The sequence below is a fragment of the Dendrobates tinctorius genome, unplaced genomic scaffold (genome assembly GCF_039654945.1).
Source record: "Dendrobates tinctorius isolate UK_male_01 unplaced genomic scaffold, ASM3965494v1 ptg000007l, whole genome shotgun sequence".
Classification (NCBI taxonomy): domain Eukaryota; kingdom Metazoa; phylum Chordata; class Amphibia; order Anura; family Dendrobatidae; genus Dendrobates; species Dendrobates tinctorius.
The window spans coordinates 2,998,128-3,024,016 of NW_027361675.1; the positions used below are offsets into that span (position 1 = coordinate 2,998,128).

The 25,889-nt window shown below is 41.3% G+C and overlaps 1 protein-coding gene across 1 annotated transcript in view; it reads right to left on the minus strand.

Annotated features, from left to right (window-relative positions):
- Positions 1–264: 264 nt before the first annotated feature.
- The window catches only part of CSMD2 (CUB and Sushi multiple domains 2), a 1,542,159-nt gene continuing 1,516,534 nt past the window's right edge, over positions 265–25,889 (minus strand). The window contains exons 63-71 of the mRNA XM_073571899.1: positions 24,843–24,954; positions 24,015–24,194; positions 18,104–18,169; positions 16,973–17,134; positions 7,298–7,410; positions 5,283–5,370; positions 5,050–5,185; positions 3,890–4,063; positions 265–3,221 (exon numbers count right to left, since the gene is read on the minus strand). Of these exons, the coding sequence (XP_073428000.1) occupies positions 3,907–4,063; positions 5,050–5,185; positions 5,283–5,370; positions 7,298–7,410; positions 16,973–17,134; positions 18,104–18,169; positions 24,015–24,194; positions 24,843–24,954 (1,014 nt within the window). The 3' untranslated portion in view covers positions 265–3,221; positions 3,890–3,906. The remainder of the gene's footprint in view (positions 3,222–3,889; positions 4,064–5,049; positions 5,186–5,282; positions 5,371–7,297; positions 7,411–16,972; positions 17,135–18,103; positions 18,170–24,014; positions 24,195–24,842; positions 24,955–25,889) is intronic.

The following is a 25,889-nucleotide window of genomic DNA, read 5'->3' on the forward strand; positions in this document are numbered from 1 at the left end:
AGCCACCGATACGGTGGAAAAAGGTTGAACTTGATCGGTTTTTCAACCTATGTAACTATGTGTGTATGTAATAAAAAAATCTGTGATTTTTTTAATTATTTTATATGCTCCAATAGAACGAACTAAAAAAACATCAAGAGCTTAATGTCCCGTGTTATTTTCTTAAAATTGAACATTTATACACTGTAACAAGAATTTTAATAACTCATCTTCTAAGGGTAAGCCATTTAGCCCCTCTAAATACAAAAGTCACAGTAGACAAAGCAATGCAAAAATTTAGATTTAATTTGAATTCCAAAAATTTAAAATAGCTTTTCAAAATCATGAAAATTAAAAGGCAAATTGAACAAAAATGAAGCCTCATATACAGAGACACATAAATTAAACAGTTTATATTGCAGACAAGCCAGAGTGTGTATAGATTACATATATACAGTCATCTTCTGTAAACAAGGCATTTGTACATTTTTACATTTACAAAAAAGCTCATCACTACCATAGGATACAATAATCCAAATAGGACATAAAGGATTCAGTTTCATTTAGATTTTTTTAATTTCTATATTTTTTGACCTGTACAAATTATCTTCATAAAAATATATCTCTGTACAAAATAGTCTATTTATTCTGTTTGTCCTTTCCACGGGTAGTAAGTGGGTCGCGACGGGGGGAGGCCATTGGCGGAGCAATGAGCTGTTTCGCTAGTCCTGATAATGTTTGCATTTCAGACTGGAGGAGCTAGGAGCAGACAGGGAGAAAGAGAGTAGCCTCATTGTAAACCCGAGCTAGATAAGTTCACCATCTGCCGTGTTCCGCCATCGGCTCAACTGTGTTGTGCAAAGAGGTTAAAGCACCGATAAAATAAGTTGCTAAACATAGTAGTACCTTTTAATATAAATCGCCGTTTCTGCCTGTTTAGGATCAGCTAGAATAAGTTATTCACGCATTTGATTTATTAAACATAAGGACACAATGGGAGCAACTAGACTCCCAATATTCTAGTTAATGGCTAATTCTTGTAATGAGGCTTTGCAGAAGAGCCGTGTTATGCATCAGCCATTATTCTATGTATGTTAAGTAGGCAGAAACACCATGTCTAAAAAAAATAGTGACAGTGCGCTTGTTCTTTTCGTTCCTGAATTTTGCATTAATCCCCAACATTATATTTCAACATAAATAAATATATGGGCTACATTCACCTTATTAGTCATCTGTTCATTAACAAGTGCAATAATGACTGCTACATGTGCCTGTATAGAATGTCCCTGTGGCACTACGGAAAAGGTTTAACCTGTTGGCTGATGGTACAACTGCCAACAGAATGTAGAGTAAAATGTAGCAATGCATTGCAGGGACACACATGGTAGTACACAAGCCATGCAAGGACACCTTGTGGCAATAAGACCTTTCAATGGAGATGTACTATAGTGCCAAACATTACATTTGTCACAGAGTTTCAGCAGCTTAAACCATGTCCCGGCATTTCCTAATTCCCTGACTAATTAGTTTCAGACACTGCTGGCATTTGTTTTTCAATAGCTGGATGACTAGAATTAGCATTTTATTAAAAGCTATTAAAGGGCACCATATATACTTCCAAAACTGGTCCATAGATAAGGTTATGCCACATTTATACATTGTAGAAGAATGGAATGCATGCAAAGCTGACCTATCTGTGGTATCCTAATGTTAACACTATTTTTTACAAATTCAGTTTATTTTGTAGGCTTGGAATAACACAATGTTGAATTGGTTCTGTTACTCCTATGGCAAAAAGAGAATGAAAATTGGCAAACAATGGCAAAATTAACTATGAATGCTCATACCCAGACAGTGTCAGGAGACAATTAAACGTACTGCAAAGACCTTCAGCACTCAATAAAAGAAGAGGTAGTCAATGGTTTAGCATGAAAAGTAGCGCACACCAAACAGGTAAATCAGCAGAATATGGAAATACATAAAAAGTGAAATAATGTGTAACGTGGTTCTAGAATATTTCTACCAAATATTATGTGTGAAAAGCAGTATCAGTGTTGTCTCCATCAGTTGTACTCACTGCTGGCTGCATGTGATTTCCTACGAAAGGGCTGGGGTTGGAAACAATGTTTTGGTTTCATTCCTATACAGAATCCTAAACTGAAAATATAAACTTATATAAGATTGCAATGTTGCTGATTTAATGTAACCTAGTATAACATAACATTCAAAGAAATCTTTTTTTCATTCATGGTCATTGAAGGAGGTATTTTACTATTGACTGTGACGCTACCACACAAGACTATTCTCCCTTCCATAGCGGCAGACAGAAGAACATTCGAATGTCCAAATCAGGAACATTCCTTATATACAGTAGTTTTCACATAGTCTCCTGGTGAATCCATTTTGGTAAAGGTCCCTCTTATCACAATGATTTGTACCTGAAATGCTTTTTATTAGCAAGGAAACATCAATCAGAAACCTTAAGGAACCTGCAATGCATTGCTCACAAAAGCTCAAATATCCTACTGAATGTGACCTCGATGTATTGAGGGAAAACTTTTCAGAGATGCAAGGTGGAATTTTAGGATGGTTGAATGCATCCATCTTCAGCTGAAACGGCAAGCACCGACGCGTCCAGTTGACCGATAGGAAGGGCTAACTTGGAACAGAATTGATAAACAGCTCTCCTTCAACTGTTGGCTGGTTGAAGACAAAATGCCAACTTGGGGTGTAAGGCTGCGCTCCCCCTTCCTGCCAATGCCACACAGTCTTTTATGTGCTGCAGGGATCAGGCGGAGAAGAATGGAGGAAAAGCACTTTTTGGAACTGGTTCTTTGCAGAATAAAAATATGAATTTTTATATATATAGGTTTGTTTATATCCACTTCCAACCAACATTGCATGTATACAAGTTCGGTATAAAAGCACTTGCACGGTGTCCCTGGAGGATAAGAACCTCTTGAGGTGGCAGCCTTGCCACTTGTTATGAGACGCCCAGTTGCCAAGGCTGCATGAGACTCTAGCAGATTGGTGCAGAGAGAGTGTATTGTCTGCTGTTGGCATTACTTCATCTTGGTACATAGGGTATGCTTCTGGTTTCTCCTCAATCCACCAGCCCGGCACACATTGGATGTCATCAAAAAATGGTGTGGCTACAAGTGGCACTGGTGAAATCAGCTGCCCACTGATAATGTGCAGGGCAAGGTACAGACAGGACGGAGACTCCGAGTAAACCTAATTTACTAAAAAAAAAAGAAAGAAATGTTTATTTTTACAGATATCACATTATTATTATTTGTTATTATTATTCACATTAAATTCCGGACAAGAAAATCAAGTAGGTGGGTTTTAACAGGTAAGGCGAACACCTAATTTAAAATGTACTTAGCCAATAATTATATTGTGCCACACTGTAAAGGCCACATTCATACATTAATAATTGGTCAGCATTTTACATTAGTATTTGTAAGCTAAAATCAGGAGTGGGTGATAAATCCAGAAGTGGTGACGTGTTTCTATTATACTTTTCCTCTAACTGTCCCACTCCCAGTTTTGGCTTACAGGAACTAATGTAAAATACTGACTAAATACTGAACGTGTGAACGTGGCCATATAGTGATACTGATAAATAAGTGTAACTTGGCCAACTTCTGCTATGGAACCTTATCTGATTGTCACTCACCTGCTCTCCATAGGGATATTGATATTATTGGGCACACTTGACCTGTGCTTACAAAACTAGAATTTTGCAAACTATTACAGGATTAGAACCACCATGAATTGTATAACATACAATACATTGTCTATCACGGATTGTAATAATTTTTAAAGTTTTACACATCATCTTAGACACCTACTAACAAGATTTTTTGTATTTCATCTCAGTATATCAAGCAATGTCTCCCCATACCTGGTAAAGGGCGGGTGCTATACAGCGGTGCACACTGTGCTGACTGTGAACTCTGTCTCATTTGCCACAATTTCTGTAGGCTGCACATTTCGTTCATACATGGGATTCTCAAATGTTGCCCGACCATTTGTATTCTCATGCCCGGCAAACCCATTAAACGGAACTTTAGGTCTTCTACACGAAAAATAAACAATAGCTAATGAGGGCTAAAAATGACATATTACATACAACAATATTTACTGTGCACATGGAAGTGAAGGGCAAATTACAATTCAGAATGTATCGATTAATTGGACTCAAAGTATCATCTCTGGTGCATTCATAAAAACTGCTACTGTAACTGAATGAAGGCAAATCTGTCACCGGGATTTTGCTGCCTAATTGAGAGAAACATGATGTAGAGGCAGAGACCCTGATTCTAGCAGTGTGTCACTTACTGGGCTGCTGGGTATAGTTTTTATAAAATCACTGTTTTATCAACAGAAGATTATCACTAGAGGACTACTTGACCTGCTTAACGGTAGTCCGACCACACCCCCAACACTGATTGGCAGATTTTATGTAGTGGTGTGGGCGGGGTTAGACAGAGTTCGGCATTCATAGAACTGGTTACTCTACAGCAGATTCTATCAAAACTGTAGCAACCAGTAAGTGACACATTTCTGGAATCAGGGTCTCCGTGCTTACATCATGATGCTCTCAGATGGGGTAGTAAAAACCTAGTGACAGATTCCCTTTAAATGGGATTTTTGTATCACTTTACTTGGAATTATCCTACGAGGAAAGATTATGTGACATTACAGAACTAGATAGGGTCCAGAGGTGGCCACAATATTCAACTTTTGACTCCAGTGCCTTTGATAAAACCTAAATTATCACACTACGTTTCATACTATAACTTCAAAGATAGTTGAAATTGGATATACGCCAAAACTAAAATGAGAAAGAGATGAAAAAACAATATAAGTCTATTGAAGGTAACTGCACAAAGTGGGTTCTGATCTCTGATGAAAACCTGGAACTAAGGGAAGCATTTAGGAATTACAAACTATTATTTTCCGCAATATATAAACCAATTACGTGGCTGCATTCAGTGACAGCCATAGACTGAATTTCACGCACTACCATGGCAGAGAATGCACAACAAGTAAGGCTCATACCTGTGTTTGTAGAGATATAGGACAAAACCAGCAATGATGAGAGCTATAAAAGGCACAAGGATAGCAGCTGCCACTGAGCTGCTGTTAGATGGGAAATGTCCTATGGTGTCAGGACTATTTTCGAGTAATCTCCTGTCTATGGGACCAAAAGAGAGCATGAGTCGGCCAGTTATTCTAGCTTCAATTCCAATGCCATCCATTCCCATCCATACCACACTTGCAGCTCCACTTACCTATCCTTTGGAGTCCAAACTGGCCAAATCCCTTTCCACGCACAAAGCCCTGATAAACATATGTTCCTCCAGCTGATTCAGATGACACCTATGTAAGAACGGTAGAAATCATTCTTGTACATGAGCAAAAACATACAGTATACTTAGTATACACTGACAATTTTGGTACGCTGTTTCAAAATTAGTCTTCAAGATCGCGAGGTGAGTGGCGCAAGAGGACATGCTAAAAATGAGTAACTCTAAAGGTTTTCTATAAAATCTGACCATCTTACACCGATCACCTTAGGAAATCTTGAGGCAAGAGTACACTTCCATAGATGCAAATTGTGGCATTATTATATATTATCCTTTACATAAACTGCTCCATCATGTTCTGTATTGTTGTAATGATCTATGTTCCCGGTGGTCCCACAATTTCCGAAATAAAAATCATTTTTCATTCTCATTTTTCTGGTTCGGTATCCATTTGTTAATGATCCCAGCAACATGTTGCGAGTGTGCCAATGTTGCTGTTTATCAAGTGATAAAATAGACTCAATGAAGGTTGGCATAATAGGATATGTAGAAATGACTAGGCCAGGTTGGTGGTAATCTAGTTTTACAATGCAGATCTCATATGGATGCACATGGTTTAATTCTAACATGCAAAAACCTGCAGAATAGAAAGATGGCATGTGACAATAGATAAGAGGCTCTTGCTCGTTTCCCTTCTGCAGGAAACCTCCGAGGCGATTAGATTCCTATCCTTCATTTATATTCAGGGTAGCTGAATGTCTTTCTCAGTCATTCATAACTTGACTGTATTCACATGACAATAGGAGTGTCCTTATCATTCCATCATCTGTCCCTATTCTCACAAGCAATCAATAGTCATGCTCTGAATTCAGATTTAAGCCCAATGAAACCTTGAGACTCATCTACAGACTATACCTACTTAGTTTGGGCTGGTTGGCATCTATGACCTTGAATTGTCAGAAATGATACATTCCTCTAAGAACATTTAACCCTTCATTGTGACTTATACTGCCCATGAAATAAAGATTCTTGAGCGCTTCATCTTAGTGCTTTGCGTTGTGGCTAGTGATGGGCGAGTCCTAAATTACTCGGAATCGCTTGACTCTAGCGAGTCCGAGCCCGGGACTCGCTACTCGTTGCGAGTCTAGCGAGTCCAATGTTAATGAATGGGGAAGCGAGTCTTAGCGAGTAATGTGCGATTTACAAATTACAAAGGAACATAACAGATTCTATATTTGCGAGTCCCGAATCCAGTATACAGGACTCGGGATTCGTAGACTCGCTCAGACTCGCTCACAATCGCTGTGTGTTGACATAGGCTGTCTTGGAAACTTGTAGGAACATAACAGATTCTGTATAAGCGAGTCCCGAATCCAGTATACAGGACTCGGGATTCGTAGACTCGCTCAGACTCGCTGTTGACAGCGATGTGATATAGCGAGTCTAGCGAGTGAGAAAAAAAAACTCTGACAAAACTAGGATTGCCAATGACTTGCATTGGACTCGTTACTGTGCAAGTAATCACTGGGAGACTCGCCGAGTAACGAGTCCAGCGAGTCCCTTACTATTCGCCGAGTAACGAGTCCTAGCGAGTAGACTCGCCCATCCCTAGTTGTGGCCTTTGTCTGTAATCAGTAGTTACTGTATATGAAGATCTAGTCTTGTCTTACATTACCATATCTTCATTACCATAAGAACCGGAAAACAGTGATGAGCGAACATGCTCGGATAACATCTTATGTGAGCATGCTCTGGTGTTATCTGAGCATCTCGGGTCGTGCTTGTATATTATGTTCAAGTCCCTGTAGCTGCATGATTTACCGCTGATAGACAGCCTCCACACATTTGAAGATTACCTGTTTGTTAGGGAATTCACACATATGTTCAGGCTATTGAACAGCCGTAAATCATGCAGCCGCATGGACTCGAACATAATATACGAGCAGTCCCTGATAAGACATTATCCGAGCACGTTTGCTCATCACTACTGGCAAACTTACATGTCCGTCCAAAGCCCAGCTCTCCATCTTGAACTTTTCCATGACAACGTCCTTTGGTCCTCGTATCTGATATGCCTGGAGAAGGAGGTGGAATTCTTCCTTTTTGAAAATACCTACAAGAATCATAATAAACGATTGCATGAGGATTGCAGTCCATTACTTTTTATAACAATATACCCAAAACACAAGAAATTGATGGTTTGCTCTATTTAGCTGCATGTCTGCCATTTCGTAAAATTTACGTGTACATGCAACATTGCTGTGCTAAAGTATTTGCCATATTACAGATAACGCTAATACTGAATCTTAGTCACAGTAAATGGATTCTGAATAAACTCTAATTTAAGAAATAGATTCAAATCATTGTAGTCTTGCTCATATGATTTGGATTATTATCATGCTGAACAACCCAATGAATTCTTGGCCTATGATCAGATAACAAGACAATCAACTTCAAGGAGAAACAGTGTTTTTTTTCACAGGAAAGGTAATTAATTTAAAGGGAACCTGTTAGTAATAGCAAAGGCTTGCAGGTCTTTGAAATTCAAAACTATCAAAACCTTTATATCTTTTATCTGTTTCTCTATTCTGAAGAATACAGCGTTTCAGTGATCGGGGCGTGGCAGAGCACTTACCGAGCCTCCGCCAACTGAGGTTCTTTTGCCACATAATACCTACCTCTTTAGCTTGAGTAATAGCTCAGTGTCTGTGGGACATTGGGTGCTACGCCAGGTGCCAGGAAATCAGAAGGCGAGGTATCAGTGTGTTTTGTGATATCTTTATTATTTGCACATGTTCTTGATTAACTGTAAAGTGCTATGGAATATGTTGGTGCTATATAAATTATTCTGTTATTTATAATCAAGGCTGGTGATTTTTCCTGCTCAGAGCACTTAATGCTTTATTATAATGTGTATTAAAACACTGATTTCTCACAAAAGTAGCAAAATAAAAGATATAAAGGTGTTAATGACTTTAGCTTTCAAAGATCTGCATTCCCATATACAGTATATGGTTGGGAATGAGTTATTTCACTGACAGCATCACTTTATAATAAATACAGTATATCTCCCTTTAATGTGGGCTCCAGCACTGAGCCCGACTCTTTTCAGGCCCATGATAGCTGATTTGATCAACTGTCATGTGCCCTTAAAAGTCGTGGGTGGAATCGTGATTCACCTGCGGCTGTTAACTAGTTAAATTCCACTGTTAATCTCTGACAGAGGAATTTAACTCATGCTTAACATAAGTGTGTCACTAACTCCACCTACTGGTGCCCCATCACTTGATCGTGGGGAGCCGATGGGTTGGCATGACAAATGGGGGTCTGCAGTGACCCCCATGCTTATAATTGCAGATCTGCCATTGCAGATTACCGCAGCATTCCAATAAAATGAAATAACAGGTGATTAAAACTTCCAATCTACCCCAAAATAGTATCAATAAAAATATCAGCTCAGCGCGCAAAAAATAAGCCCTCATCCAGTCCCAGATCGCAAAAAATGGAGACGCTACAGGTATGGAAAAAAGGCGCCTTCTTTTCTTTTACAAATTTGGGATTTTTTTGTTACACCACATAAATAAAATAGAACTTATACATATTTGGTATCTGCAAACTTGTAATGACCTGGAGAATCATAATGGCAGGTCAATTTTAGCATTTAGTTAATATGGTTAAAAAAAACAACTAAAAAACAATTGTGGAATTTCACTTTTTTTGCAATTTCACTGCACTTAGAAATTTTTCCTGTTATTCAGTACACTATATGGTAAAATCAATGATGATAATCAAAAGCAAAACTAGTAGAGCAAAAAACAAGCCCTCACATGGCCATATTGACAGAAAAATAAAAAAAAACTATGGCTCTGGGAGCAAAGAAGGGGAGCAAAAACAGGAAATCTCAAGGTCATGAAGGGATTAAAATACAAGGATTTCTTCCATCTTGTCTCTCTTAAGATGCGCATTGCTCCTCAGCCTTCTGACTTGCTGGTTACTGGAGGGGTGACAGTTCAGGTCAGCAGCTCTCTTAGCCTGAATTATGTGCCTGGCCAGCAGCATCATCATACGCCTAGCCTGAATTATGTACCCGGCCAGCAGCAGTGTGGCGCCCCTGAGGGTTCAGTCGCCACAGAGGTACTGCACCTCCTCCTGAGGTGTGGTACCCCACCATTCAGATAAGATGGAGACACGTGACCACACTCCAACACCTGCATCCCACACAACATAGTAGTGTAGCAAAGCACCTTTCGTGGCTCCCTGCTTGGAACATGAAGAGTGCTGGGAGGTGGGTGGAGCTTAGTCTGCACAAGAGAGCGGGAGATTATTAGGACTAGGTCAGTCTGACTAGGTCAGTCTGTGAGAGAAGATCCCCTGAGTGGCATGGAGTGAAGGATGTGCTGCAGCAGTCTTCAGTGACCTAAGACTGCTGGCACGGGAAAGAGAACTAGAAAGCCTGATTCTCCATAAGAAAGAAAGATTAGTATGGAACGTAATTAGAAGAAGAGAACTAAGGACTAGGGTTGGAGTGGAACCCTTACTCAAGTTCTAAGTGCATGGCCGGGGTCCGGTCCCTGAGGTTGTATGGATACTAATGGTCCTGCAGCAGACACCGGAGGAATAGAAGTTGTCACCACTTTATTCCCACATAAGACTTGGGGGCACAACAGTAACGTGAGTGAGCCGGGACTTGGTATCAAGGAGTCCCCGAAGCAGGCTACAGCTGTCTGCCGTACAAGTAGAGTTCAAAGGAACATCTTAAAGGAGGAACTTGGGTTTAACACACAACCACAAGTACTTCATTACAAACGCTAGAAAGGAGACGTTCAGAAAAGGCACATGTTGGCATGGAGTACTCCATCTTGCCTGGAGGTTGGCTGAGCCCCTGACCTGGAGGACATGGCACTGAGGCGGGCACCTGTATGCACAACAGACTGTGAGTAAAGCTTTGGAACTACATGCCCTGGTGTCCTCCGCTTATTCCTGCGCCAACCCTCTCAGCACTGATACATCTCTGTACTTAACACTGCACCATTACACTCTCCTCACTAGCTCTTCATCTACACTGCCCTGGGACTACGGCCCTACCTGTGGAGGGCCACAACATCATTGCTGCACCACACCATCTGTCCTAGAGGATCTGTCTGCAGCTTTGGCTTAACACCTTCATTGCCGAACACCACAGGTAGCGTCATGAATCATCCACTTATAAACTTTATCCCCATCACACTACCCCCTTTTACAATGGACCCCCAGGGCCACGGACCGGGTCACCGCCACTGTGACAACTCCCATTGAAATCCACCGGGCCCGGCTCCGAGTACCCCACGGCCCTGGCACAGGCGACCCAGCAGCATCTCACTCCTGGCCTGAATTGTGTGCCTGGCCAGCAGCATCATCACACTCCTAGCCTGCATTATGTGCCCAGCCAGAAGCATCATCACACCCCTAGCCTGCATTATGTACCCGGACAGCAGCATCATCACACTCCTAGCTTAAATTATGTGCCCGGCCAGCAGCATCATCACACTGCTAGCTTAAATTATATGCCCGGCCAGCAGCATCATCGCACTCACAGCCTAAATCATGTGCCTGGCCAGCAGCATCATTACACTCCTAGCCTGCATTATGTACACGGCCAGCAGCATCATCACTCTCCTAGCCTACATTATGTACCCAGCCAGCAGCATCATCACACTCCTAGCCTAAATTATGTGCCTGGCCAGCAGCATCGTCACACTCCTAGCCTGAATTATGTGCAAGACCAGCAGCACCATCTCACTCCTGGCCTGAATTATGTGCCTGGCCAGCAGCATTATCTCACTCTTAGCCTGAATTATGTGCCTGGCCAACAGCATCATCGCACTCCTAGCCTAAATTATGTGCCTGGCCAGCAGGATCATCACACTCCTAGCCTGAATTATCTGCCCGGACAGCAGCATCATCACACTCCTAGCTTAAATTATGTGCCTGGCCAGCAGCATCATCATACTCCTAGCCTAAATCATGTGCCTGGCCAGCAGCATCATCACACTCCTAGCCTGCATTATGTACCTGGTCAGCAGCATCATCGTACTCCTAGCCTAAATCATGTTCCTGGCCAGCAGCATCATCACACTCCTAGCCTGAAATATGTGCCTGACCAGCATCATCATCACACTCCTAGCCTAAATGATGTGCCTAGCCAGCAGCATCATCAGACTCCTAACCTGAAATATGTGCCTAACCAGCAGAATCATCTCACTACTAGCCTGAGTTATGTGCCTGCCCAGCAGCATCATCTCACTCCAAGCCTGAATTATGTGCCCGGCAAGCAGCATTATCGCACCCCTAGCCTGCACGATGTGCCTGGCCAGCAGCATCATCTCACTCCTACCCTGAATTATGTACGCGGTCACCAGCATCAGTGTAGCAATATGTTATATGTGATGTGGCCTCTAGGGGTCTCACTACGTTGATGTGTGTACTACAGAGTTTAAGAACTTGTTGGTCAGTTGTTGTTAGCAGCTATCTTGCAAAGGAGGAATGCTTTGCAAGTCTCTTGTAATAAAAAGCCTGGAGATATCCAAGGAGTGTGATCCATGGCAGGAAACAACAGAACATGGTGGCAGTTGGGCACAGAACCTGCAAATCCTCAGAGCTTGTGTGAGGCTGGGACTGTACAGAGGATCACAGCACTTGTAAGTACAGACTCCCTGACATTACTGCAAAATGGAGACTAGTCTGAAATCCCTTCAGGGACTGGATGTGACTTCATGTAATCTGTCCCAGACTTGGAGACATTGGAAGGAAGAGTTAACACTGTATAGGGATCTCACAGTGGCCCCCAGTGATGACAAAAGGAAAGTAAAACTGTTTTATTACCTTATTGGGGAAAATGGCAGAGAATTAGCCCACACCTTACTCCCACACACAGACAACCTCCTTCTAGCAGATATTGTGCAGGCATTTGATAAACACTGTGACCCAAAGAAGAATGAGACAGTGGAAAGATATAACTTTTTCACAAGACATGAGGAGGATGGTGAAAATGTGGACAGATATCTGACAGAGCTGAGGAGACTGGCAACAACATGTGGTTTTGGAGAGATCAGGGACAGTATAATCAAAGACAGAATGGTGTGTGGCATAAGAGACAGTTATCTCAAAGAAAGATTACTGAGAGAGGAAGACATGACTTTAGAGAAATGCATGCAAACCTGCAGGGCTGCTGAGCTGTCAAAACATAGCCTGAAGATGATGGCAGGCACCAGTGATAATGATGATGATAAGGTACATGCAGTTTCTATTAAAGGAAAGACAAGACCAAGCTCCCCTATAAGCACTGTCCACTGCAAGTATTGAAGGAAAATACATGACAGAGACAAAACCAAGTGTTCAGCATATGGGGAAACCTGCAGATCAGGTGGAAAGAAGACTCATTTCTCAGCTGTCTGCAGGCAGGGAACAGGCAAACAGTACAGACAGCTCCACACTGATACCAGACACTGACAGTGCAGAGGACATTACTTGGCTACAACTGCAGCCTGCAGCAGAGATAGTCAATGTAGTCAGGCAGTCAGTAGGCAACGATGCCAAGCAGCTTTATGCAACATTCTTGTTGGATGAGAAGCCCATTAGACTTCAGTTGGATTGTGGAGCAAGCTGCAATGTAATTCCATCTGATCTGCTGAACAAACAGGTTTCTATTGAGCCAACTGACAAGGTACTGGTGATGTACAACAAAAGTGTTATGAAACCGATGGGGACATGTAAGCTCAAAATATGGAACCCATGCAACAGAAAGAGTTATAGAGTTGAATTTACTGTGTTGCGTGGTGGTAACCATGTACCATTATTGGGAGTGAAAGCTGTTCAGGCAATGGACTTAATAAGAGTACAGTCTCAGAATATTATGTCTGTTGACGTTTCCCAGGATATACCAAATCCCAAACTAACTGCAGAGCACAACTTGGATTTTCAGAAAATAAAAACGAAGTATGCTGATTTATTTGAAGGTGATGGGTGCTTTGAAGGTAAATATAGGCTAGAAATTGACAACACCATGCAGCCTACCAGATTACCTACAAGAAGAGTGCCTGTAGCTTTAATGCAACCACTGAAAGTAGAACTGCAAGATTTACAGAGAAGAGGCATGATAACACCAGTCCATAAGAGCACGGATTGGATCAGCAGTTTGGTCATAGTGCAGAAACCATCTGGCAAGTTAAGAATATGCATTGATCCTAAGCCACTCAACAAGGCACTGAAAATAAATTTTTACCCCATGCCGACATTAGATGATGTTCTACCAGATCTATCAAAAGCTAAAATATTTTCTGTATGTGATGTGAAAAATGGATTTTGACATGTGGCACTGACTGAAGAATCAAGTTTATTGACATTTTCTTCACCATTTGGACGCTTTAAATGGCTGAGAATGCCCATGGGACTAAAACCTGCTCCAGAGGTGTTCCAGCAGACATTAATGCAGGCTTTGGAAGGACTTCCTGGAGCGAAGACAATAGCAGATGATATACTAATAGTGGGAGAAGGTGAAGATATGGAATCTGCAATTAAGGATTACGATCAGAAGATGATACAATTTTTGGACAGATGCAGAGCAAAACACAAAGCTGAACTTGGACAAATTCAAACTGAAAATGACAGAAGTGGCCTATATTGGACATCATCTGACGTCACTCAGTGTAAAGTGGATCCTGAAAAGATGAGAGCAATACAAGATTTGCCTACCCCTACTGATGTTTGTGGAGTACAATGATTTTTGGGCATGGTAAATTATCTCTCCAAATTTTGCAGTCATCTGTCAGACATGTGTGAGCCATTGAGACAGCTAACCCACAAAGATGTGCTCTGGGAATGGGCGGAAATCCAGGAGACTGCTTTCCAATCAGTAAAGAAAGCTATTGCAGATGCAGCAACCCTAAAGTATTTCGATCCAGATCGAGAAATGGTGGTACAATGTGATGCGTCAGAAAAAGGCCTTGGAGCTACATTAATGCAGAACAAACAGCCACTCACATTTTCAAGCAGAGCCCTTACAACAACAAAGCAGGGATATGCTCAGATTGAGAAGGAACTACTGGCTGTGGTATTTGGGATGGAGAAGTTTCACCAATACACCTATGGTCGACGGGTAAGAGGTAAGAGTACAGTCGGATCACAAACCTTTGGAGAGCATTACAAAGAAACCACTACTAAATGCCCCAAAGAGACGACAGCGCATGCTGTTACGACTTCAGAAATATGATTTTGACATCGGGTACTGTCCAGGAAAAGACTTACTGATTGCAGATACGCTAAGCAGAGCTTACCTTCCTATCACAAATGATGAGGAGAAAGACATTGAAACCATCAATATGTGTAACTATCTTGCAGTGTCAAAAGAAAAGTTGAAGCAAATCCAGACTTTCACAAAGAAGGATAAAAGTCTCCAGAGTTTAAAGACTGTCATCTTGCAGGGCTGGCCAAAATACAAGCAACATGCTCCAAGGGAAGGTACAATACAAGCAACATGCTCCATTCTTCCACATAAGAGATGAATTGTCAGTGCAGCAAGGAATCATCTTTAAAGGAGACAGGGCGGTTATACCAGAAGTTCTCAGAAGAGACATACTAAAAACATTGCACTCTTCTCACTTAGGCATGGAAGGATGTCTACGTCGAGTGCGAGAATCTGTTTATTGGCCAGGTATGAATAACCACATTAAAAATTATATAGCACAATGTGAAATATGTGCATCCTGCAGTGATAAGCAACCAAAGGAAACACTGCAAGCACATGAAATTCCACATAGGCCATGGTCAAAAATAGGAACGGACTTGTTCACATGGAATGACAAAGACTACCTGATTATAGTGGACTATTTCTCTAACTTCTAAGGGAGGTTTATTTGTTGCATTACACAAGCACGGGAACAGTGATTAAAAAACTCAAGGCCCATTTTGCCAGGTATGGCATTCCAGATGTCGTTTTCTCGGACAATGCGGCGCAGTTTACTTCGGAAGAGTTCAAAACCTTCAGCAAGAAATGGGAATTTGAACACCAGACGTCTTCTCCCAGATATCCTCAGAGTAATGGGAAAGCAGAGTCAGCAGTAAAAACAGCCAAAAGACTCATGCAGAAAGCAAAACAAGCAGGTACTGATGTATATCAGTCTATACTGGATCATAGAAACACACCCACCCAAGGCCTAAACAGCAATCCGGCACAGAGGCTCATGAGAAGGCGCACAAAGACACTCCACTCTTACCAACTGCTAGTCATCTGTTAAAGCCAAAGTTGCTGGGAAACATCAAAGCTAAATTACAGAAGAATCAAGATAGGCAAGCTTTCTATTACAATAAATCTGCAAAGGATCTGCCTGAGCTCCAGAGAAATGACAACATTCAGCTGCAGCCAAGCAGCACGTTTGACAAACACTGGTAAAAGGCAAAAGTTGTCCAGAAACTAGGACCTCGGTCCTACGAAATTCTAACAGAGGAAGGAAGAAGACTAAGGAGAAATCAGAGATATCTAAGGAAATCACAAGAAAAAGATGATTCATGGCCTTTTGAGCAGTATCCTGACACCCAAGACAACGAGGCAGCAAGTACAAGTCAAGTACCAACAGTGACAGCTGACCATCAGGGTGAGGATTCTGGCCAGAGACAGGCAATATCAGAAGGCATATTACCAGGATCAGAAGAACTACTAGATGTAGACAGTGACACATCTTATGTTACTAGAGTTCGCAGAATAATCAGAAAGCCGGCGCACCTCCAGGAGTATATGTAACTGGACTTATTATGTTATAGCTCTAACTTGGTCATGGTATACATTGTTTTATTAATTTGATTGTTATTCCAGTTAGAAGAGAAAGGATGTAGCAATATGTTATCTATGATGTGGCCTCTAGGGGTCTCACTACGTTGATGTGTGTACTATAGAGTTTAAGAACTTGTTGGTCAGTTGTTGTTAGTAGACATCTTGTAATGGAGGAATGCTTTGCAAGTCTCTTGTAATAAAAAGCCTGGAGATATCCAAGGAGTGTGATCCATGACAGGAAACAAATAACAGAACAATCATCTCACTCCTCGTCTGAATTATGTGCCCGGCCAGCAGCATCATCTCACTCCTAGCCTGAATTATCTGCCCGACCAGCAGACTGAATTATGTGGATGGCCAGCAGCATCATCTCACTGCTAGTCTGAATGAATTATGTACCCGACCAGCAGCATCATCTCACTCCTGGCCTGAATCATGTGCTCGGCCATCAGCATCTTTGCACTTCTAGCCTGCATTATGTACCCAGCCATCAGCATCTTTGCACTTCTAGCCTGCATTATGTACCCAGCCATCAGCATCTTTGCACTTCTAGCCTGCATTATGTACCCAGCCATCAGCATCTTTGCACTTCTAGCCTGCATTATGTACCCAGCCATCAGCATCTTTGCACTTCTAGCCTGCATTATGTACCCAGCCATCAGCATCTTTGCACTTCTAGCCTACATTATGTACCCGGCTAGCAGCATCATAGCACTCCTAGCCAGAATTATGCGCCTGAATGGAGGCAGATAGAAATAGCAAACCAAATTCCAAACTTTCTTAACATCTTAGTGTCGGCTGCTGTTTGCTTTTTAACATGAGAATAACCCTTTAAGAGATGTAAAATTAAGATAGACTTTGCCCTGCTTACCTGACACTTGCAGCTCTACCCCACTGTGATCGATCATGGTAGCATTCACTTTACTGCTTACAGTTTCATAACTAGTGACTGTCAACATGGCTGGCTGCTTTCGTCCTTGATATTCATAGGATCCTTTCCAAAGTGAGTCCTTAGCAAACACATCTGCAGGAACTAAAATATCAAAATTACATTAAGAACTTTCTTTCAGCAGCAGTATTATATCTAAATCAACTTGTATCACTCTGATTGAGATAAGTAAAATATATGTAAGCAAATCAATAAACGAAACATCACCCTGTGAGTTGTCAAATGTCTACCCATACCATGACTATTATCATCAAGACACACAACTAAACCACAGGCATCTTTCTATGTCAGGAAAACAGGACATAATACTTAGCGTAGGGTGGGAAATTTCCATTGCATTAAACACAATTGTTGAAGATATGTCTAGATACTGGGATATAAGTTGATGTTCATGTAGCGTATAAGCACTCACATGGCCACTAAACAGACAAAATCCAAGATAAACACAAAATAAGCAGATACCCTGCAGTAAATAAATTAACAGTAATAGTGTATGAAAATAATATAAGGTGCTTAGTTAACGTAATTTTGATCAAAATTTTTTATCTTGGGTTTTAGTGGCCAGTGTGAACATGTGCTTTCACGCTGTATGCACACCAACTTATATTCCTGTTAATTTTTTTAGTGTTTTTTTTTCAGTTTTTCAGTTTTTTTGCACCCTGTGCTTATAAATACAGTATGTGGCATGCCTTTTCTTTGAGCTGGACATTACATTCATTTAGTTCCCCTTGGCTGCGTGTCCAATAGTGGGGTCTCAGTCCTTGTCAGCCCTTACCCACATGTACGTCATTTGACAACTGGTAAGGTTTTAACATTAGAGGTTAGGGCCATCCCGAATAGTGTCACCGTGACGTGGTGGGATGACTTCTATTTTTTTTTAATCAAAATTATGTTAACTAAGCACTCTATATTATTTTTATGCACTGTTGCTGTTTATTTACTGCAGTGTATTTGCTTATGTGTTTACCTTGGGATTTGACTAGATACTGTATAAAGACATTTTATTGTAACAATAATTGCAACACCAGTTAAAAGTAACAGAGCATTTCTTACCAGAAGCTTTTTGCATAGGAGGCTCCTTAACTGGAGAAATAGGTTTCCCACTGGGTCTTATATCAGCTGAAAGAAACAACATTGGGAAGGCAATGTAATTTTGGTTCTGTTGTGTCCAGAAATAAAATCTGTTAAAGCAACCCTCCGCCTCGCAATAAATATTTCTCAATAATTGCAGAGTACACAGATAAAATGTCTGACATCTTTCTTTTTAATGTCATTGGCATTGTTCATATGATTCTGTCCTCTATTCATGTTTTCGCAATGGCTGTCAGCATTCTCTGCACACTGTGTATTCTAGCAGTCTGAGACACTCCCCCAGTCCTGGGCTGATCCATCTAATAAGGGGGGGAGCAAATTTTAATACAAAAGATCAGTGCAAGTTATCTAGCCTAAAGGCCCCTTTACATTTAGCGATGCACCAGCGATCCCGACCACGATACGACCCGGTCAGGATCGCTGGTGCATCGCTAAATGGTTGCTAGTGAGCTGCCACACAGGCAGATCTCACTAGCGATGCAGCAGCGGTCGGCGGTCGCACCTTTCAGACGCGGCGAGGGTGACCGTCTTCCGCCTGCGTCCATGGCTCGCTCGTCGGCGCCAGCAGGAAGCCGACGACAAGAAATGGACCAGGCCGATCTCGTGCGATCAGCGATAGCCAGCGGGGGAGCCAGTCAGAGGTAAGTATCACATGTAGCGATATCGCTAGCAATATCGCTGCTGCGTCACAAAATCGGTGACGCTTTAGCGATATTGCTAGCGATATCACTATGTGTAAAGCCCCCTTTAGGCCATGCTTTGCTTTTAGAAGGACCAATCAAGACATGGTGGAGTGTCTCAGCCTTTACATATATAGTGTAAATGTAAGGGAGGGACAGGGCTGTAGTCGTGAAGTGAGATACTGTAACATTGATGTCCAGTCCTTCCCCTACAGAAAACTGTATTCCTCTCTTCAGCATACCTGCATCTCCACATCCAGACTCCCGTGGGCACTTCCCAGGCGACGAAGACGATGGTCCCTTCTTCAAAAGACCCCCAATAATGGAGACACAGTCCAGATTATCTTGAACACTCTCTTTACTTAATACTTCACATGTTATATCCACGGTTGGCACATCATGATATTCACTTAGTTCCTCATCTTTCCCTGCTTGGCTGTCACGTTACTTCTGTGCAGTACACGCCCGGACTGGACCATCCTAAGCTGCTCCCCAGTTCCTTCCTGGCCTGACCTCGCCATGATGACAATTCCTTCTGCCTGTTTTTCCCCAGACTCGAAATCATCAGTCACCAGGTTTGGTTGCCTCTGGTAAAGCATCCAGCCCGTCTGTACCAATCTCGTTGAAGCTCCATCTTCCTTCATCTCCTCAGTCCAACTGACTCCTGCCCTAAAAGCATCGGCCCAGGCGATAAGTCGCCACATCTTTCTGTTTCTGCACTGGCCCACTGCTACGACACACAGTGGCCGTGGGTAACGTGGGCTGCAGCACTTTAATGTTACGTGGCTGCCGAGCTGTCCATGCCTATAGCCCATGTGCACACTTGGGCACCCTGGCCTCATCTGACCTAACTTCCTAGAAACTTCTCTCTTACTACCCGGCAGCCCCTCCTACAATTAACCCTCTATAAACATCCTATAAACTATACCTACAAGGCTCAAAAGTATGCCCCCATCTAGTGGCCCACAACAGAACTGCACTTACCCTACGTATAGGAACTATATACTAAAGTGCCCTCTTCTAATGTCCCCAAAAGGATGCACTTACTTACCCTAAACTGTACATGAATATCAATATACATCACTTTACATTATATACAGTATAACACAATCTCCAAAGCATGGTAACACGTATATAAATGTGACAGTACCAAAATGATGAGTGGTAATACATGTACAGTACCGCAAGCATTCATCATAGACATTATCAACATTAGCAAAATGTAAACATTAACAGATCAAAGGCAAATAGAGAAAGGAAGCAAGGAGGTAATTCTACCTCACCCCCTTACATATACATTTAGAAAGGACTGGGAATTAGGAATTGCACCAGAAAATAATAAAAAGGAGGGCACCAGATATTTTAATTATCCATTGTGCATGTATTATGATTTTTTTAATTGTGAGGTGGATGGTTGATTTTAGGGAGACATATACTTCAGATAGCTGACAGCTGAAGAACACATTGAAGTAATTAGGAAAACATGGCATTTCTGGCATTCTGGAATTCTGGTGGTGCACAAGTAGGATAACAAAATCCGTCAACTGCGATGTAGAAATACTTGGCACTCATATAAGTTCATTCAAGAACTTATTTATTGAATGTAGAAATTCCAGTATTTATAACAAACGTTTCAGTCAATACCTGACCTTCATCGATCGTCTGGCTAGAGGAGACCTGTGTGGAAGCGCACTGTGTGAAGGTCTGAGGTGGACAGAAAGGTCTCCTCTATCTAGTTGACTGATGAAGTTCAATAAGTTCTTGAATACACCTATATGAGTGCCAAGTATTTCTATATCGCAGCTGAAGAACACAGACTCAGTATACACTAAACCTTAAAGAAGAACTCCCACAACATTTTTCGTTGCCTAAACCTGTGTAAATCTATGAGGTGTAGTAAAAGTACTGTAATATACATACCAATCACTGTTTTCCCTGGTTTGCAATGCCCCTTTGGTCCTAATCTAGTTTACATGACAGCTATTCCAACTAGCCAGATTACATAGGCGTCAATGTGTGTGCCAGAAGTTGCTTTTACAATGTAAGCCTCGTTCTGACATTCCATAGACTTCTATTGTAAAAGCAACTTTCGGTACACGCATGGACAGCAGTGTGATCTGGCAAGTCAGAACGACAAGAAGAGGACCAGAGCAATGTTAGAAACCAGGGAAGACAGTGATCGATGAGTACCACACTTACACTACATTATGTACATATAAATTTATATAGATTTAGGCAATAATAAGCTTTGTATGAGTGCTTCTTTAAGTTAGCCCATTTCTTTGATTCCTGCCATTCCCCTATACGAGATCTGCGGCTAATTATGTCAATATTGGTGGTAATGGCCAACTGAATTCTCTTGAGTCTGGTCAGTGTCTCTAAATTCCAGGTACGCATAGCAAGTGAATTCTGTATTACAGCAGATCACAGAATCTTCATGCCATCATGTCTCATTGTGCCACTAATTAATAGAATAAAAAGTTACATTATCTTCTATTCTCATTACAACCGTGGGTTTCAGTAATTTTGCGAAAATCTTAAAAAAAACAGAATTCGTACACACTAATATCAATCCCAAGGAGAGTTCATGCTTCAGGAGGTCGCGCTCAATGAAAATGACACTCGCAACCTTCTTCACGGATTTTCTCTTTCATGCATCCCTAAGACTATAAGTCCAGAGTAAAGTCAAAAAGTTTTTTATTTTAATTAAGACACATCCAGATACAAATGGGTGGAGTGGGCAATACAGTGCGAAACCGCACACCGCATGGATAAAAGAAGGATTGTTGTACAACCAGAACCTATGCAGTCACAAGACATACATAAAGTTACTAAATTGTCACAAAGTGCATATGGTGCATGGCAATGTATGGCAATTAAGAATGGACCGCCAAACAGTATATATGTATATATACACTCACTGGCCACTTTATTAGGTACACCTGTCCAACTGTGTGTTAAGACTTAATTTCTAATCAGCCAATCACATGGCGGCAACTCAGTGCATTTAGGCATGTAGACATGGTCAAGACAATCTCCTGCAGTTCAAACCGAGCATCAGTATGGGGAAGAAAGGTGATTTGAGTGCCTTTGAACGTGGCATGATTGTTGGTGCCAGAAGGGCTGGTCTGAGTATTTCAGAAACTGCTGATCTACTGGGATTTTCACGCACAACCATCTCTAGGGTTTACAGAGAATGGTCCGAAAAAGAAAAAAAATCCAGTGAGCGGCAGTTCTGTGGCCGGAAATGCCTTGTTGATGCCAGAGGTCAGAGGAGAATGGGCATACTGGTTCGAGCTGATAGAAAGGCAACAGTGACTCAAATTGCCACCCGTTACAACCAAGGTAGGCAGAAGAGCATCTCTGAACGCACAGTGCGTCGAACTTTGAGGCAGATGGGCTACAGCAGCAGAAGACCACACTGGGTACCACTCCTCTCAGCTAAGAACAGGAAACTGAGGCTACAATTTGCACAAGCTCATCGAAATTGGACAGTAGAAGATTGGAAAAACGTTGCCTGGTCTGATGAGTCTCGATTTCTGCTGCGACATTCGGATGGTAGGGTCAGAATTTGGCGTAAACAACATGAAAGCATGGATCCATCCAGCCTTGTATCAACGGTTCAGGCTGGTGGTGGTGGTGTCATGGTGTGGGGAATTTTTTCTTGGCACTCTTTGGGCCCCTTGGTACCAATTGAGCATCGTTGCAACGCCACAGCCTACCTGAGTATTGTTGCTGACCATGTCCATCCCTTTATGACCACAATGTACCCAACATCTGATGGCTACTTTCAGCAGGATAATGCGCCATGTCATAAAGCTCGAATCATCTCAGATTGGTTTCTTGAACATGACAATGAGTTCACTGTACTCAAATGGCCTCCTCAGTCACCAGATCTCAATCCAATAGAGCATCTTTGGGATGTGGTGGAACGGGAGATTCGCATCAGGGATGTGCAGCCGACAAATCTGCGCCAACTGTGTGATGCCATCATGTCAATATGGTCCAAAATCTCTGAGGAATGCTTCCAGCACCTTGTTGAATCTCTGCCACGAAGAATTGAGGCAGTTCTGAAGGCAAAAGGGGGTCCAACCCGTTACTAGCATGGTGTACCTAATAAAGTGGCCAGTGAGTGTATATATGTATATATATATATATATATATATATATATATATATATATGTATATATATATGTATATATATATATATATATATATATATATATATCTCTTTATACCAGCTCCATCCATCAAGTAAACAGCTAAATACACAGATCATTATCAGATAGCAAGTGACCATTCACCATGGTTAGACAGATATATGACGCCTAAGAAGCATAGTAATAAGAGAGGAAGCATAAATTACCTAATGAAATGGCGGGCAGAGGTTCCAGCAGTCAGCAATCCACCCCAACGATCGTTTCGGAGGGTTACTCCTTCATCAGGGGTCGGATGATGGAGTAACCCTCCGAAACGATCATTGGGGTGGATTGCTGACTGCTGGAACCTCTGCCCGCCATTTCATTAGGTAATTTATGCTTCCTCTCTTATTACTATGCTTCTTAGGTGTCATATATCTGTCTAACCATGGTGAATGGTCACCTGCTATCTGATAATGATCTGTGTATTTAGCTGTTTACTTGATGGATGGAGCTGGTATAAAGAGATATATATATATACATATATACTGTTTGGCGGTCCATTCTTAATTGCCATACATTGCCATGCACCATATGCACTTTGTGACAATTTAGTAACTTTATGTATGTCTTGTTACTGCATAGGTTCTGGTTGTACAACAATCCTTTTTTTATCCATGCGGTGTGCGGTTTCGCACTGTATTGCCCACTCCCCCATTTGTATCTGGATGTGTCTTAATTAAAATAAAAAACTTTTTGACTTTACTCTGGACTTATAGTCGCTTTTTTTGGAGCTTTGCTCAGTTTTCTCTCTAGGTAGATTGCGATTGTCCTTATTGTCCATCTATTTCTGTCTGCTATTGAATTATTATGCTGATTTCTTGATATTTAAAATGCAGTCACTTGTCAAAGGTATTTTTATTTATTTTTATTTATCCCTAAGACTATGTACAATGAATCCTCTGTATCCAGTTCCTAATATTTAATATACACATTTACCTGATTAAGACAATAAGCTAAAATAATATCTTAAAAAGTACAGAGGTCACTCACCAAGACATACAGGTGGCTTCCCTGTCCAGCTCCCATCCATTCTGCAGGTTCTATGTTCAGAACCCCCCGTCAGATAAAAGTCAGGTTGGCAAGTATATATCAAGGTGTAGCCCAAAGATGGCAGATCTAATGCTCCAACATTAGCGTGAGGAGGGGTCTCTGGCTGTCTGCAGTTGTGGGCTACAGAAAAAAATGCATTTATTTAAACCATAATACTTAGATCAAGGGAATATTAAATACATGCTCTTATTCATCACTTTTCCTAGAAAGTAGGCTATGGAAACACTCTATGGGGCCGATTCATCAAAGTTTTTTTGCCAGTTTTCTGGTGTAAAACACTTTGAAGAGTTGCGAAATATTTGTGCAATGTGAAGCTATGCAAAAATTTAGCAACTATTTACATTTTCACTCTATACTTGTCCAGCTTTGGGCAGAACACGATCAGGACGGTGCGTAGCGGTGTCCACTTGCTGAATTCATCAAAAGTTACTCCACTTTAATGGCGTAACTTTTGCTAGAAATGTTATTCCAGTTCATGCACATCATTGAAAATGTGAACCAATTGTATTAATTGACATGCATATCTTAATGAATTTGGCGCATCTTGCCCCAACCAACATGTCCCTTCAATAGGACTGGGGTATATAATACCAGTCGTAATAAATCAGCTCTTCTATTCCAAAACTGAATTTATATTTTAGGGAATTATAAATATTATTTCATACCATACAATAGCCAATACTTAGGAATAAACCAGCTTTTATCTCAGGACTTATCAACCCCAATAATGAAATCCATTCTCAGGTTTCCTTTCTAGGTTTAACTTACGAATACACTCTGGCTGCAGACCACTCCAAGTCAAGTTTGGAAGACAGGTCCGTGTAGTGGAACCTTGTAATAGATATCCTTTCTGACACTTGAATAATACCGTACTGCCAACCTGTGTGTAGAAAGAGAAATGAATATGTTCTATGTTTTACATCAACTTAAAACAAAGCCATCATCGGGCAATGTCACATTTTTTTTAAATCAGATTTTTGTGTAAATTTTTTATTTTTGTCAACATTTTTTTAACATTTTAGAATGTGTTTTATAAATGAAAAATAGAAATTTTGCAATTTTCACATGGGTCACTGTGTTTTTGTTTTAGATTCTAACTTCATGTTCCTTCAAGAAACATATGTAGAGAGAGGGTCAGCTGTGTCATCAAATTTTGTTATTATTGGATTATTTCAGCTGTGTATAAAAGTGGTACCTCTGACATCTCTGATAATATGGAGCCTTGCTGAAAACTGTTCCCAAAAGGGCAGGAAATAGGAGTCTAAAAACACCCCAATGGCCAGTATAAAAATTTCAAGATTACTAATTGTTTTTTTTTATTTTTAGAAAGATTGAATTTTGGAAAAAACATGGGCATTTTTTAAATACAAGTAAAATAAATACCTGATTTTAATAACAGGTCATTTTGATGATAGTTTCCTTTTAAAGCGGTTATCTGTGAATATTGCTGTTTTTGTTCATGGGCCTTAGAAATTATAGGCAGGTTGCTAACTACCTGTCTGCTGTGTCTGGCACTGATCTCCTCTGGCTTAGAGCAATCACAGACCACTCCTGACAATTCTGTGACTTTCGGTGACGTTACATCTGTTCTGTTGAATAGCATGATTGCTAATGTCATGCTGATTGACAGCATGTGTAACTACAGTAAACCGGCTGTCAATCAGCATGATGTCGGCAGTCATGCACAGTCGACAGAGCAGTCCGGAAGAGGTAGAGTTGTTCTGTTTATGTAAAGCAGCAGAATCACTGGGAACAGTGGTATGTGATTAGGAACAGCCAGGTAGTTAGTAACTACTCTCCTGTCAGTTCTTAGCT